Below are 14,984 nucleotides of genomic sequence, written 5' to 3'. Positions count from 1 at the left end.
CTTTGCCGGCGGAAGTGCAAGTGCAAGTTGCAGTTTTCAAGTGGCGCAATAAGAGAAGAGCTTCTAACGCGTCAAATAATAATTTATGGGTTTACATTATTCTACTATGCTCTACAATACGTGATCTACGCATCAGACCTTCAAGTCTTTGGAAAAATCGGCTTCATCTCTCCTAATCGTCGACCACCCTCCTTCCTACTAAACACCAACTCCTTCCATCTCCTACGTGTCTTCCCAACTCCCATTCCATCTAGCAATGCACCAGACGCGTCAGGTATAACCGGTTGCAAAGCTATTCCGACAAGTCGACATATCTCCAATGAAACATAGACACACGTCTTGAACTCGTTCGAGTTCTGATCCATTTTCCATGGCTCACTGTCTTGCCAGTACTTGTTTCCTTGTACTATTAGACGGGATACGGTCTCGAGGTATTGACCTAGTTGGCCTTTTCGGACTGAATGTGTAACTGCAGCTTTAAAAGTATTTTTTGTGAGGAATGTGAGTGAGGATTTGAGGTCATAGAGCTGTTGTAAGGCAAAGTAAACAGGAGTCTTACTGCCGAATTCTCGTAATTCACGATTGAATGATGGTATGGCAAAAGGATGAGGTAGTTGCGGTACCACTCCATCAGCAATTATACTCGAAGCTGTACATCTCATAGCAAAGTTGCCCAACTGATCAGCCAAGTCATTTACTTTGCGTGTCTTAATCGATTGCATTGAGAATTCTAGAAGGCGAAAAAAATGTAGCGAATGCTGAGTTATGACCCACGACAGATCTCTCAAGATTCATTCCAAGGAAATCTGAATACATACCAGCATCATGATTCATCCCGCCATCACGAATCAAAAAGTATCTAACAGCATCAACTCCAAACTCATCCAACAATTTCACCGGATCCACCACATTTCCACGACTCTTTGACATCTTGAAACGACCCATCAACCAATGTGCATGCACAATGATCTTGTTGGGAGGCGGTAGTCCAGCAGCCATTAGAAAAGCAGGCCAATATATAGCATGGAATTTGATAATGTCTTTGCCAATGATGTGGCATTCTGCGGGCCAATAGTCCTTTTTAGAGACAGATTCCGTCCATGGGTATCCAGTTACAGTGAGGTAGTTGGTAAGTGCGTCTAGCCATACGTAGATGACGTGGTCTGGATCGTTGGGTACAGGGATGCCCCAATCTACTCGTGATTTCAGACGAGATATGGATAGATCAGAGTCTGGTGTTTCTGTTAGGGATTTGATGTGTTCGATGACTTCTTCCCATTTCTGTTGTGGTACGATTGCTAAAGAATGCTTGCAATGGTATGAGACACAAGCCAAAAACGAGACTATAACCAGAGGTGATGAGTACCTGTAGGATTATTCTGCAACCACTCCAACAACTGATTACGCATACTCCCCAACTTGAACTTGTAATTCTCTTCTCGAGTCCATTCTACACGTTGTCCTGAATCTCGTGCAATCTTGACCACACTTCCATCAGGTTGCGTTTCGTCCGCGACTTGAGATGGTGGATAGAATGTCTCGTCCGATATCGAGTACCATCCTTCGTGGTGTCCTTTGTATATGAATCCAGCATCGCATAAACGAGTCTGTTACGTAGTTACGTGTTAGAGTGGATGCAAAAGAGGCCATGAATGGACGGAGTCATTCACACACTAACCCATAATGCGTCGACAGCCTTGTAATGCCTAGGTTCTGTCGTCCGTATAAAGTCTGTATATGAGACGTTTGCCTTCTTCGCCAATGACTAAAGTTTGTAAAGGTTTTGTGTCAGAACTGTACGAGACTAGACCAATCAAGACAGAGCATGCTACCACAAACGAGGAAGAAATCTCATCACAGAATACAGATGGCGGTTTTTTAGCCTTTTTGGCAGACTGCTGGATCTAAACGATGATGTTTTGTCAATACATCAGCCTATTTGGACTGTATCGTTTGCTCTTGTTTCGTCGAGCATGGCATCCTCCCCAATCCCTCCCAATTCAACAGCTTCAATATACCTTGAGTCCATGCTCATCTGTACCAGTTGAGAATATAACTGGCCTCCCTTGCAATTCATAGAATCTCTTCATCACATCGGCAAACAGCATCGAGTACAAATGTCCAATATGAGGTACTAAGTAAAGCATGTGAAAGTCATTACTAAATAGATCATAGATGATTTTAAACGCGATTTGCAACTCGTTCATACCAGAATTGACATAAAAGATAGGACTTGAAACATAAGCTGGTTTACGACTGCTTAATAAATCCGTCAAGCGAAACGACTTTCGTGAGAGAACTCGAAAGGCTCTACTATGTAATCCATATTGTAAGCATCGATTACATATGGGCATCAGCTTTGTAGCTTGTGCGTGATGCATTATAGCGATTGGTCAAAAGACAAAAGTTGTGTTGACAAAAGTTGGAGGAAGATGGACGCAAACCCAGAAAGAGGAGTAAGCAAGTACATATTCAACCTGATTGACGACCTGGTAAGTTGTCTCTGCATAGATCTTCACGTGCTAACAAGGGTAAAACACGCATAAAAGCAATCCTAACAACCAAAAAATCCCTGCTGTGCTTTTGCTTTACGTAAATTGCCTAATCTTCACAGTCGTATTCACTGTTTTTGATACATATTTATTGGAAATAAATAGACCACTGTTGGTATATGGCTGATGATGCAAGCGGGCTACTGAATTCATCATCAAAACCAAATTCAGCTAGCAGACGAGTGTATCCTGAACAAATGTCGACCGAGGGCCAGGATCCATTCGCCATTGGAACCACAATGGTCCCGGAAACGGATAACAACACTACTAGGCTCATCAACTCAGTCGTGCCGGGAACTGAGAAGAATAACGTGATGTCTAGTTCAGATCCGCCAGGTTACGAAGAAGTGGCTCCAGTTCCACTACCATCATCATTAGCTCCATCTTCTCAAACTGGGTACCAACCTGCTCTACCACCTATCCCAACATCATCAGCTCCCATCGTCACGCACATTACATATCCCACATTACGAAGCTTCCATCCTGAAGTAACCCAGATCCCTATCGATGACGACGAACCACCCCTCCAAGCCTCAACAGCTCGAAACCTCCCACATCGAAAGAGCTACCAGCTCAAAGCTCTCTTCCGCAAAACAGCTTCGTATCAAAGACGACAATGTTTCACGAACTGTTGTTGTATTACTGCGTGCCCCGTGTTGATGGTGGCTATATCGTCGATTCTTGGAGCAGTTCTGACTGCCTTGATTGCCAAGACGGCTAGTTATTCGGAACTGCTGTATTGCAGTAACGTTACGGCGCTAGATGCGTATAATTTGCCGATTGCGCTCACGTCCAGCGATTTGAGCAGTTTGCCTAATATTACTGGGAAAGGGTCGATACCTGGAGCTACGCTGGATACCATTTTCGCTACGAACTGTATGTTACATCATCTAGTTTTTTCAGTCAACTTGAAAGGTCAGGAGTTGGTAGCAGGCTAACCAACCACCTCAACGACAGATTTCAGATATGCTGGAGCTCTCTCGCTGAATGGACCGCCAGTGAGTATAGTCTTGACGTACAGTCGAAGAATTGCTACTATCGACGTTCACTGCTTTTTCCCCCAAACTGAAGTCTGTCTTCTTTCAACTGTAGGGAGCCAGTTCATACAACATTAAACGAGTATGCACGAACTGGTTTGGAGAAAGCTACCCATTCTCGACCATCTACGAAAAAGATCCTGGCCTCTCTGGCAACATTGCTGGCAAAGACTCAATGTTTACCGCAGAACCACTCGGCGGATGGTTTAATTTCTTAAACACTACATTCAGTAACGCCACACTAGCATCAAGATACGCTGGACAGATTCAGTTTTTTACAAAGTATCAATCACGACCGTGGTACATGTACACGTTCTCTGACTCTGTCAGTGCGACGGGTTTGCTTGGGACTGCTGGACAGCAACCTGTGGTGCCGTTTAGTCAGGCTGGGTCTGTCTCTGCTGCTGCTTACAAGTGTAAGTTTAAATCATGGAGCAAATAAAGAGGGACGATTCAGTTTGACGAATCACGTTTTTCTTGTAGACGCCAACCAATCGAATGGACTATTGGATACGATGGAGACAAGATATGCGCTTAACATATCAACTACTGTTGTTGGTGATGTTGCAACTTATGTTCCTGCAGGGTACGTTTTCTCCGTGACGGGACAAAAAACGATATTTAACATCTGCCCATTAGGTTTGTGCCAGTACCCGTATGGGTCCCTGTTACTGGAAACACATCCACAGCACTTGACTCAGTCCTCGCGACTGCCTTAAACAACGTCATCCAGCTCCTGGCCGGCGTAGACAAGTCTGTACTTCTTTCCAACAGCAGCAACGCCTTACTGACGCAGTTCTACTCTGCTGTCTCATCGCTAACCCAAGCAATGCCATACGGAGGAGTCTTCTTTGAAACTCTGGACACTACAAACCGAAAATTTGCACATACGCTACAAGTCGGTACCGATGAAAGACTGGCCTCTTCGTCAGGATATCCAGATCCAGGCTGGCGACAGACGATGCTGCAAGCGCGGTTGGGACAGGCGTATATGAGGTTCAGTGGTGGTGTGAATGGGGTGTTGGGAAGTGCTACTATTACACAGGTATGGCTCGTCTGTGTAATCGTGTTTTTTTCGCGAACGAACTCTCGAGACAGCAACACTGACATCTTGTGATGTTTTTCAGGGTCTCCGTGCGTTCCCACAGCTTGCTACTACAGGAGTGTCGCTGCCAATTGCAGGACTGATTGGACGCATCTTGTATCCTTTTGGAATCTCGTTCCTTTTGCCAATCTTTGTGATTGTAAGAACCGTCGGCTGAGTTTAGTTAGCTTGAGATGTAATAATTCGCTTTTTTCTCGCATATTAGACGCTAGTCAAAGAGAAGGAGGATAGGATATTGATGATGATGAAAATGAATGGGCTGAAGAGCTACACGTATTATTTGACGCATTGTGAGTACGCCAGACCTTCTCGAATAATGTGGCTGTGAGTTTTTTCAAACCAATGGCTTACACGTCAAATTGCTTTACAGACATTCATTTCTATGTCCTCTATATTGTTTCGACGGCATTCTTCTTGATTGCTGGACGTTTAGGCAGACTCGACCTCTTCACGAGGACGTCTCCTGGTGTCTTGGTGTTTCTATTCTTTACATGGGGACACGTGCAAGTAGCTCTGGCATTCTTCTTTGGGGCCTTGTTCTCTCGCTCCCAGATTGCTTTGGTTGTGGTGTTTTTAATTGTACTTTGTGGAGTCATCATTTCACTCGTCACTGACTCGCTGTTTGATGGTACAACGGCACCACCTGCTTATTTTATTTGGTATGGTATCGATTTTGAATGTTTTTTTTGCATCCATTGAGGAGTACTTACACAGTGCTATGTCTTAGGCCACCATTTGCCTTCTTCCGCTGCCTCTCATTAATGAACACTGCAGCCTACACCTCAACACTCCAACCATACAAGACCATAACCGGTGAACTATCAAGCGCGGTGGGTTTCATGTGGGCCGAAATCCCCATTTTCCTCCTTCTCGCCCTCTACCTCCAAGCCGTCTTCCCCTCCCAATTCGGAACTCGCAAACCATGGCACTTCATATTCACTGAACCCATAGACTGGTTTTACCGCAAGAAGCGCATGGAAGCAAACAACGGTATCGATCCTAAATCTGAGCATGCGATGGCGCTTGCTATAACTGTCGCACCTGAAGAAGTTGCGCATGAGGACGATGATGTGAGAGCTGAGAGAGCGAGAGTTGTTGAGAAGAGGTATCCGCGAGAGTCGCCACTTGTTATGAGTCATATGAGGAAGGTGTATGGTGGGAGAGGAGGCTTGGGGCCTAAATTGGCTGTCAAGGACGTTACATTGGCGGTGGAAGAAGGGGTTGTCTTCGGTTTGCTTGGCCCAAATGGAGGTAAATGGTTGATATATGGTTGTTATCGCTGGATTGTGTATTGTTGTGTGAAATGGTATCTATATCAGAGTTTGAGGCATCTGACTTTACTATTTTTGTGGTGCTAGCTGGAAAGACCACTTTGATTAGTATTCTTACCGGGTTATATGAGTCGTCAGCGGGTGTTGCACGATTAGCTGGGTTTGACATCAAGACCGAAACTGCCCAGGTCTACCAGCACATTGGAATGTAAGGCCTGTCGTTGTCGTTTGAAGGCTTTTTCCCCATGAGAGATGTGTTTCTCATCCTATTTCCATTTGTAGCTGCCCCCAATTTGATATACTATTCATGGACTTGACCGTTCGTGAGAACTTGCTCTTTGTAAGTCCGCCATTCTTGCAAGTCTGTTTAAGATGAAAAGTTATTCATCTTGAAATACAAGCCCTCACTTACACAAACTCATTCCCGTAATAGTATGCGAGATTGAAAGGTTTGTTGGCATTTGAAGGTTTTGTCCTGTGCTTTTTTTGCTCACGCTTTTTCTTTAGGCATACATTCTAGAGATGAGAGCTCTGTGGTTGAAAGAGCCATGGAGCAAGTAGCGCTTGATACCAAACCCGGTGCTTTTGCCAAAAACCTTAGTGGGTAAGCGACCGGAATACAATCAGATTTGTTGTAATGGTTGTCATTGACATGTGTCTGACATGCTCCTATGTTCCAGTGGTGAGAGGAGACGGCTTTCTATCGCCATTTCTCTTGTTGGAGATCCTACTGTGTAAGTGTTTTGCCGTTTGGCTCGCAGCGCCACATCTCGCATACTGACACACCTTTCTGTTCATATTGAAGCATCTTCTTGGATGAACCAACGACTGGTAAGATTCAATTGTTTGACAAAAAAAGATATAGCGCTTCCAGATGAACATTCAGTGAATCTACACCACCATTCGCTAACATTTCCCATTCACATAGGTCTCGATCCTGAAGTCAGGCGGATGATATGGACCATTATTAATAAAGCCAAGGTCGGAAAGACAATCATTTTGACAACGCATTCTATGGAAGAGGGTATGACCAAATCCTTCGCATCTCGTAGAATTACTCCTTTTACTCGCTAACACCGCACATTTCTTTTCTAGCCGAAGTCCTAAGTCAACGTATAGCCATCATGGCAAAAGGAACTCTCCGCTGTCTAGGCTCTCCACTACGACTCAAGCAGCTTTACGGAAGTGGATTCAAGCTCTACTTTATAGCACAAGAAAAAGACATGAGACGTGCATCAGCCTTTGTGGAGTCTCTGTTGCCTTCTGGGTGGAAGAGGCTGGATGCGTTTAGTACTACTGTTTCGTATGAGTTTAATCCTCCTCGTGGTCATCTAGCGTCGCTGTTTAGTGAGATGGAGAGGAACAAGACGCTGTATGGTGTTGAAGATTATGGGATATCTATGACGAGTTTGGATGAAGTGGTGAGTTGCGTACTGGTGGAAATCTGTTTGAGAGGAATGCTGGTACTAACGCTTGTCTTTTATTTATTTCTCAATAGTTCTTACGACTCATTTCCGAGTCTGATGCAGGTGCAGACTAATCATCTCGAAAGGCATTAGAATCAATTTAATCTGTATATGATATGCTTTACCTCATTGATATAACACGAAAACCTCGGACGAAAATTTGTAAAGGTGTTGGCCATATCGATCGTTATGCAGACGCGATATTATCAGCTTCCCGTGCTGTTTCAGACGCGAAGCGCGTCGCCTCGTGAAGAATTGGTTGTCATCTTCGTCGCTCAAGTCGTTAGGCGTCAAAATCTTTCTCAATTTCCAAACACTCTGCAAGAAACGGTTATTTCTCGTCGATCAAAGAATGGAGAAGGAAGCAGTGATCCCAAGGCCACCAGATGCTCCCAGATCGGATTCAAGCAGGACCATGTCGTCTCCTCCCCCGTCAGGAGAGAACCATGCTGGAGCTTTCAGTGTGTTGGATTCAGCAAGTTTTGGAATGCAGCACATGCTTACTATAGTGGTCGCTGGGGTAAGTCCGATATCATTTTGTCACCTATTTTACTATATGGAATCTGCTGTTCAGCTGGATTTTGGGCTTAAAATATTGATGCATCATTTGTAACAGTTTGACAGATTCACGAGTTTATAACTAATGCTGATACAACATCCGACTCTTTCTACTAGCTGGGTTTCTTTGCCGACTCATATGATCTCTTCATCATAAATCTCCTAATCCCCATCCTCGGATACGTCTACTTTGGCCAACCAACTCTGCCATCCACAGGAAACTCGATTTTGACAGCTTCAGCACAAGCTGGTGCAATCCTCGGCCAGATCTCCTTTGGTGTCCTCTCTGATATATTTGGTCGGAAACGACTCTATGGAATCGAGCTCATGGTCGTCATTATCGGAACCGTTGGTTCTGCAATGTGTGCTCCAACTGTCTCGGGTATGAGCATTATCGCAATGCTCTCACTATGGAGACTCGTGGTTGGGTTTGGTGTGGGAGGAGATTATCCTATGGCTGCTTGTATATCGTCTGAGTTTGCTACTGTGAAACGACGTGGGCTGATGATGGGTCTTGTGTTTAGTATGCAGGGGTTGGGTACGTTGACGGGTATCTTGGTGTCATTGGTGACACTGGCGATATGGAGGAATGAGATTCAAGGAGGGAATATCGCTGCTTTTGATCATGTTTGGAGGATTGCTGTCGTGTTTTGTGTCGTGCCTTGTGTCGCTACCTTATACTTTCGATTGACAATACCCGAGTCTCCAAGATATACCTTGGAAGTAGCGGGTGATGTAGAAGGAGCTACTAGAGATGCTCAACGCTTCTTGTCTACCACTACTGTAAATGGTACCAATGGTGTGGTTCTCGTTATTGACGAGAAGGAACATCGCCCTGCCAAACCTGTTGCTGGACACATACATAACTGGGACAATTTCAAAGAGTTCTGGTGCTCCAAAGTCAATGTATATACTCTTATTGGAACTGCTGGTCCTTGGTTTCTGATAGACATTGCAATCTATGTATGTTTCCTCACTTAGTGCAGCTTTTTTGGGGTCTGTTACATACTCATTTTTCGTTATTTGGCCGTCTAGGGACTTGGATTGAATAATACCCTTATATTGAATGCCATCGGATTCGGCGCATCAACAGATCCATGGCAAAATGTTCAAAACTTGACTGTAGGAAACCTCATCATTGCTTTACTAGGTAAAAAAAAAACCTGACTCTATCTCTATTGTATCTCCTGCTGAAAGCTTCTGTCTTAGGTAATATACCTGGTTACTTTCTTGGTGCTACATTCTTGGATAGGATTGGAAGGAGGAATTTGCAGATGATTGGATTTGGTGGACAAGTGTAAGATTGTCAAAGCCGATTGCCAATCTTCTTGTCAATATTTTCACATCGTCTGACAATTTTTGTGGTTTAGGGTCATGTACACAATCCTTGCAACGGCATACGACAAGATTCTCAAGACATCAGTGGCTCTTTTCATGGTCTTGTATGCAATCGCTCAGGTTTGAAATGAAGGTTGCCGCAGGGTGTGGAGCTTTCCGAATTCATCAAAGTCAATCTTTTTTCTCCCTCTTTCAGATCTTCAACAACTTTGGGGCCAACTTGACAACATTCATCATCGCTGCTGAAGGTACAGGCAGTTTGATATCTCGTGCTTTCTCGCCGTGAAGACATCAGCATTGATCACTCGTCTCCTCCCAACCTAGCATTCCCAACGAGGTATCGCTCTACTGGTCATGGCATATCAGCAGCCTGTGGCAAAGTCGGTGCATTGATTGCATCCTACGGATTCTCACAAGTCCAAAAGGCTATTGGTCTCGGTTCCACTCTTGGTATATTGGCTGGGTTCATGTTCTTGGGGTTCATCACAACATATTACTTTACTCCTGAGACTGGAAATGCTGGATTAGGTATAACAAGTTCACAAGACATGGTGCTGATGGACGCTAACTCGCAATTTTGTCTTGCAGAGAATTTGAATGAAAAGTTGATGGCCACACCGATATTGAATCCGGACAATGACAAGATATTTGGGCCAATGAGGCGAAGGATTGTCGTCCTTTGAAAGCCAAAACGTTTAGACGACATTGTAGAGTTGGCATGTATTAACCCATATTTTATCCCACATCATATGTTATCCCATCGCTAGACTAAGAGAATTGTTAGCTCTGAACGGCGCTTGTTGTTTCGGCAGGCGTTAGGGAATGTAAGGGGGAGAGGGTGTACAGTCAACATTGATTAAAGCCACGACATCACAGTTACAAGAAAACGGAATTGAAATCTCTCTACTTTGGTACCTCCAGGTTTTCGTACTAAAAGTCGTTGTGTTGCAATTGTTCAGTTCATCCGCCGTACGTTACCTACATATCTTGTGACAGCAGCTTTACAATTGCATATGGAGTAACTCGCGAATTCACGTATGAGCCTAGTGATAAATGCCTTTCAACTTAACTTTCTCTCGCAAATCAGGCCTCGACGTCCAACTTCACCATCAACAAACACCAAATAGAACGAGCGAGAGAGAGGGAATATAACAACGATGGTGATGATGTTTTCGGACCAGATAGTGAGGATGGACTAGATGCTGGTGAACATGCTACCGCATTGGCGGAAAAGATGAAGCTTTCAAAACGTTGGATTCTGCTAGTTTCGGATTGCAGCTTTTGCTAACTATTGTTGATGCTGGTGTAAGTTTCTATCAACATATTCCGGAGCAACATTTATGCTTTTTGGCTCTTGTGACAATAATTTGTATAGGCCAAAAGACCTTCTGAATCTTTCTCCTGATGCTCACTCTCCAACCATACCAAATAGCTCGGCTTCTTTGCCGATTCATACGATCTCTTCATCATAAACGTCCTCATTCAAATCGGATATGTGTACTTTAACCAAGCAGCTCTCATATCACCCGGAAACTCAATCCTCGCATCCGGAAGCTCAATGCTCGCATCATCAGCACAAACCGGTGCCATCCTCGGACAACTCACATTCGGCGTCCTCTCAGACATGTTTGGCCGTACACGTCTATATGGACTTGAGCTTACTATAGTAATCATTGAAACGATTGGATCAGCATTGTGCGCTCCAATGATTTCTCGCATGAATTTTATCGCCATGCTTTCGTTATGGAGAGGAGTGGCTGGGTTTGGTGTTAGAGGCGATTATTCAATGGTAGCTTGCATATAGTCTGAGTTTGCTACTGTGAGTCGAGGTAGTTTGATGACGGGGCTTGTGTTTTAGTATACAAGGACTCGGTACCTTGACCGGTATCTTGGTCTCATTGACGACACTATCGTTATGGAAGATATGAGGTGAATGATTTGAAAGCAATCGTGCATTTTGTAGTAATCTTTTTTTCTTCATTTAGATCTTCAACAACTTTGAAGCTAATTTGACTACATTCATAATTGCTGCTGAAGGTAAGACTGTCGCATGAATCTGCTTCTCATCGTGGACCACATCGGACTTAATGCTTTTGCATGTAGCATTCCCAACAAGTACCGCTCAACAGGCCACGGAATTAGTAGTCCCAGCAGCATATGGCAAAGTATGAGCACTAATCGCATCTTACGGATTCTCTCAAGTAAAGGTTGCTATTGGTTTTGGTCCTACTCTTGGCATATTGGGCGGTTTTTTTGGGGACTTGTCAATACGTATTATTTGACGCCAGAGACTGGAAATGCTGGATTACGTATGAAAATATGATCATTAGTGGTTGATTGATGTGATGTGTAACTGAATTCGGTTTTTTTCTCGCTCCAGACAATCTCAATGAAGCGCTGATAGCAACACCAGCCTTGAATCCCGACAATGATGTGATATTTGGATCATTTCGAAAGTAATGGGCTGAGAGTAACTGTGTGCAATAGAAATCATGTGTTGGATTGCGCTTTTGCATTCAGGCGTGAGTTTATTAGTGAACTTAGCGAACGCAGCAAGGGGCGAAGTAAAACGTGAAACAGGTTGGAATAGGATGGTAGGCTGGAAATAACGTCTAGAACAAGATACCTTTGTTCTTGTTTTCTACTTTAATGTTTCCTTGGTTTCCTTCCGTCTCCTTACCAAGTTCCCGAGTCCTCTCAAACAACTTTTCGTCACCAACAAACTCCCTTGCTTGGAGAGTGATTCGCTATTTGTACTTTTCAATAGTCTCACCTTATAGACTATACACTGGTGGACCATTCCTATTCTCTCGTCGCTGCTCTCCTCTGTGCGTGTCTGGCCTAAATCATTTTGATCAGCATGTCGAAAGGGTTGGTCATTCCCCTCTTTCTCTGCATACATTACTGGACCATAGCGGTCAATGGACAGACTGTACCATGCTTATCATTGGCATCTAGTATCTCCTGCTCTGCTTTCTCAAAGGTAACATTAAACTGTTTCAAAAATCGTAAGGAGTCGAAATCACACACACCCAGACATTTTATTATCAAACGAGCGTTTGATCTCCAGTACTACATAATATTGGATGTGCAACTCTGTTATTGATCGACTTGTCATATTAGAACTCTGTGGTCATTAAGCCGGAATTGTATACGGATATTCAGTCTTTCGATCTCTACGTGAGAGAGCACTATGACAACTGTACAAACTATAGCAGTGTCTTTTCTCAGTCATACGATTGCCCAGGCGTAAGTTTTGATGTCAAGCTGACGGGCCCGTACATATTACTCACTCTTGATTCATCATATAGTACAAAGGCCAAGGTCAACGATACCACATATCGACATTTTGCAGTCTCCTCGTAGAACGATCCACCATTCTCGGTTGTGGCGCGCCAGTACAGCAACTCTGTGTGAGCACTTGCCAAGCAGCCGTCAAGAGCTTGACATCACTCTTCGACTCTCCCAACATTTGCACTCAAAACTCACAACTGGCAGCCATATCCCGCTCTGAAACACTTCGTGTGTATAACTCGCTATGTATGAATCTGACAGCTACGAGTCAGACGGGTTGTATTGTTAATGAGCCATCCGTACTTGAAAATGTAAACTGTGGGTTCTTTAGTGGTGCTGAAAGGATGACTTATTGCGCTACGAATCCGAACGACATGTGTTGTCAGGGTGCTGGAAATGGTGGAGGAGTGCCGGTGCCATCTGTGGCTACTATGAGGCCTAGTCCTACTGCTGTTGGAACTGGTGTGTCCGGTAATCCACCATCACCTGCTAGTATAGTGCCTAAGACACGTCCTACAAATAATGCTGTGCCGCCTCAACAAACTCGTGCTGCTCCTGCAATCGCTACTGCTGCGACAGCAGCTGCTGCTTCTGCCTCTTTCCTGAGCAAGGTATACTAACAACTCATGTGTCGAGCATTACTAAAGTATCAAGTGCAACTCTTCTCACGTATCTCCCGTTCCCTTTTCAAATTAGAACTCAACCATACTAATCGCTCTTCTTATACTCATCATCTTGGCCGCCGTCATCGGATTCTTCCTGTATCGAAGGCATCAAGCAAACCAAGCATCTCAAATCGGTGTAGACAACGCCAATCTACCACCAGACGCCAAAGACGGTGATGATTCAGCCAATCAGCTAAACAATTCCGGCCAGCCTGGTGGTTCTGGAGGTCTATTAGGTTGGCTCTTTCCGCAAAGGCTTACTACAAGAAACGCAGAAGGTCTTGACGATGATGATACGGCAGTCGAACAAGCCATACATAGAGAAGAAAGCACCAAGAAGACGGGTGTTAGATTTGGTGCGTTGTTGGCCTTTATGAGACCTAAACCCAAGCCGGTGGAGATTGAGGGGGGTTATGGATCGAGGGATGAAGATATGCAGTCTGTGCATGAGCTGCCTGGTGGTTCTGGTTCGAATAATCGTCAAAGCATGGCGTCGTCAAGTAAGAGTGGTGGGATCTTTAACAGGTATGGAGTTGATAGAAGTATTGTTTTTTTTGCTTGAACTTTTGGAAATGCTAAACCCACCAATTGTAATGCTTTAGGCTGTTTGCCAAGTCTGCTAAAAGGCATGAAGCTGTTGCCAACTACTTTCCTGTAAGTTATTGCATCAGTGGAAAAGTTATTGCATCATTGGAAGCCTTCAAACTTGGGCTCCAAGAGCTAAAAAACGACGAATGCGTGGTAGTCGAATGATTCCTAATGCTGCGAAATCTACACTAGACTGCTGACGACGAGATTGAAGTGCTGATCAAGGATAAGATAGAGGTGAAGACGAACTTTGATGATGGTTGGGCAATGGGTAAGCAATCAGCTCGTACAGTTTCCGTTTGACTTCATTTATACGAACTTTGCTACTGTAGGTCGCAACCTTAGAACAAAGAAGGAGGGAATATTCCCTATGGGTAAGCATTGTCGAGCATCGTGTCTTGTAAAGCAGTTCCTGATCCATATGATGCCCCTTGTTGACCACCTTTGTTTTCTCATCACAGCATGTCTTGGAATGGACGAGTTGGGTCTGCCAATACATCCAAGCTTACTCACTGCCTCGGGAGAAGAACCTGTATTTGTGGACACGATGCAGCGCTCTAGCTCTGTGCCGTCAGAATTTAGATCAAAACCGCCAGAAGGCGATGCTGATACCATCAGGCCATCAGCGTAAACTTATTTTTGTAATTCCTTGTCATCGATTCCATCAAAAAGAGAAGTCATTTGTTGCAAGATGTGTGTTTGGGTATTAGCGGATTTGCATTAATTGTTAGTTGATGGTTGTTTTAGTCGCAAATATTGCAAGCACGAAGACTCAAAGGTTTGATCATCACGCGTAAATGAATTCTTCAATATCATAGCAATACGAAACAGCTTGCCATGACGTCTTTCTCCTAGTGTTGTGCACCTCTCATAGTTGTATCACTCTACCACCCAGGTCTGAATATTGGTTCCTTCCTTAGGACAGTGTTTGGATTGCTTGGCACCATGTTTGGAAACATTGGTGCATTCTTTAGGACAGTGTTTGGCAATACCTTATACACTATAGTCTTTGTGGCTGGCTGTGGTGGTTAATAATCTGGTCATTATTGGGTCTTAGTTTCGGGTTGGTAATTTGGCACCATCGATCAGGTAACATACCAAACATCGAAT

General features: G+C 44.2%; 3 protein-coding genes across 3 annotated transcripts; 2 read left to right on the top strand and 1 right to left on the bottom strand.

Moving 5' to 3' along the window:
* Positions 1–140: 140 nt before the first annotated feature.
* On the bottom strand, positions 141–2,381 carry SmJEL517_g03583 (methionine---tRNA ligase; the record flags this gene model as incomplete). Its single annotated transcript, XM_031169511.1, has 7 exons — positions 141–730; positions 819–1,298; positions 1,367–1,607; positions 1,679–1,765; positions 1,833–1,904; positions 2,019–2,134; positions 2,210–2,381. 7 exons carry the CDS (start codon positions 2,379–2,381, stop codon positions 141–143), a joined length of 1,758 nt encoding a protein of 585 aa, XP_031024552.1.
* A 290-nt stretch (positions 2,382–2,671) lies between these two features.
* Positions 2,672–7,505, top strand: SmJEL517_g03582 (uncharacterized protein; the record flags this gene model as incomplete). Its single annotated transcript, XM_031169510.1, has 18 exons — positions 2,672–3,428; positions 3,510–3,550; positions 3,645–4,005; positions 4,073–4,175; positions 4,229–4,634; positions 4,717–4,833; positions 4,900–4,984; positions 5,065–5,353; positions 5,422–5,945; positions 6,053–6,173; positions 6,248–6,305; positions 6,399–6,414; positions 6,473–6,569; positions 6,646–6,699; positions 6,771–6,796; positions 6,894–6,989; positions 7,061–7,386; positions 7,464–7,505. The coding sequence occupies 18 exons, from the start codon at positions 2,672–2,674 to the stop codon at positions 7,503–7,505; spliced, it is 3,519 nt and encodes a 1,172-aa protein (XP_031024544.1).
* Positions 7,506–7,783: 278 nt separating this feature from the next.
* On the top strand, positions 7,784–14,505 carry SmJEL517_g03581 (uncharacterized protein; the record flags this gene model as incomplete). Its single annotated transcript, XM_031169509.1, has 19 exons — positions 7,784–7,951; positions 8,107–8,952; positions 9,025–9,139; positions 9,199–9,286; positions 9,360–9,447; positions 9,524–9,575; positions 9,652–9,855; positions 9,916–10,001; positions 10,095–10,151; positions 10,760–11,116; positions 11,313–11,364; positions 11,431–11,492; positions 12,451–12,576; positions 12,639–13,232; positions 13,318–13,811; positions 13,889–13,940; positions 14,067–14,145; positions 14,207–14,248; positions 14,336–14,505. 19 exons carry the CDS (start codon positions 7,784–7,786, stop codon positions 14,503–14,505), a joined length of 3,732 nt encoding a protein of 1,243 aa, XP_031024546.1.
* Between the last annotated feature and the right edge of the window lie 479 nt (positions 14,506–14,984).

This window comes from Synchytrium microbalum (assembly GCF_006535985.1).
Source record: "Synchytrium microbalum strain JEL517 chromosome Unknown SmJEL517_scf0019, whole genome shotgun sequence".
NCBI lineage: Eukaryota > Fungi > Chytridiomycota > Chytridiomycetes > Synchytriales > Synchytriaceae > Synchytrium > Synchytrium microbalum.
The sequence above is the reverse complement of the archived record's forward strand: the minus strand, read 5'-3'. Positions and strand labels throughout refer to the sequence as shown.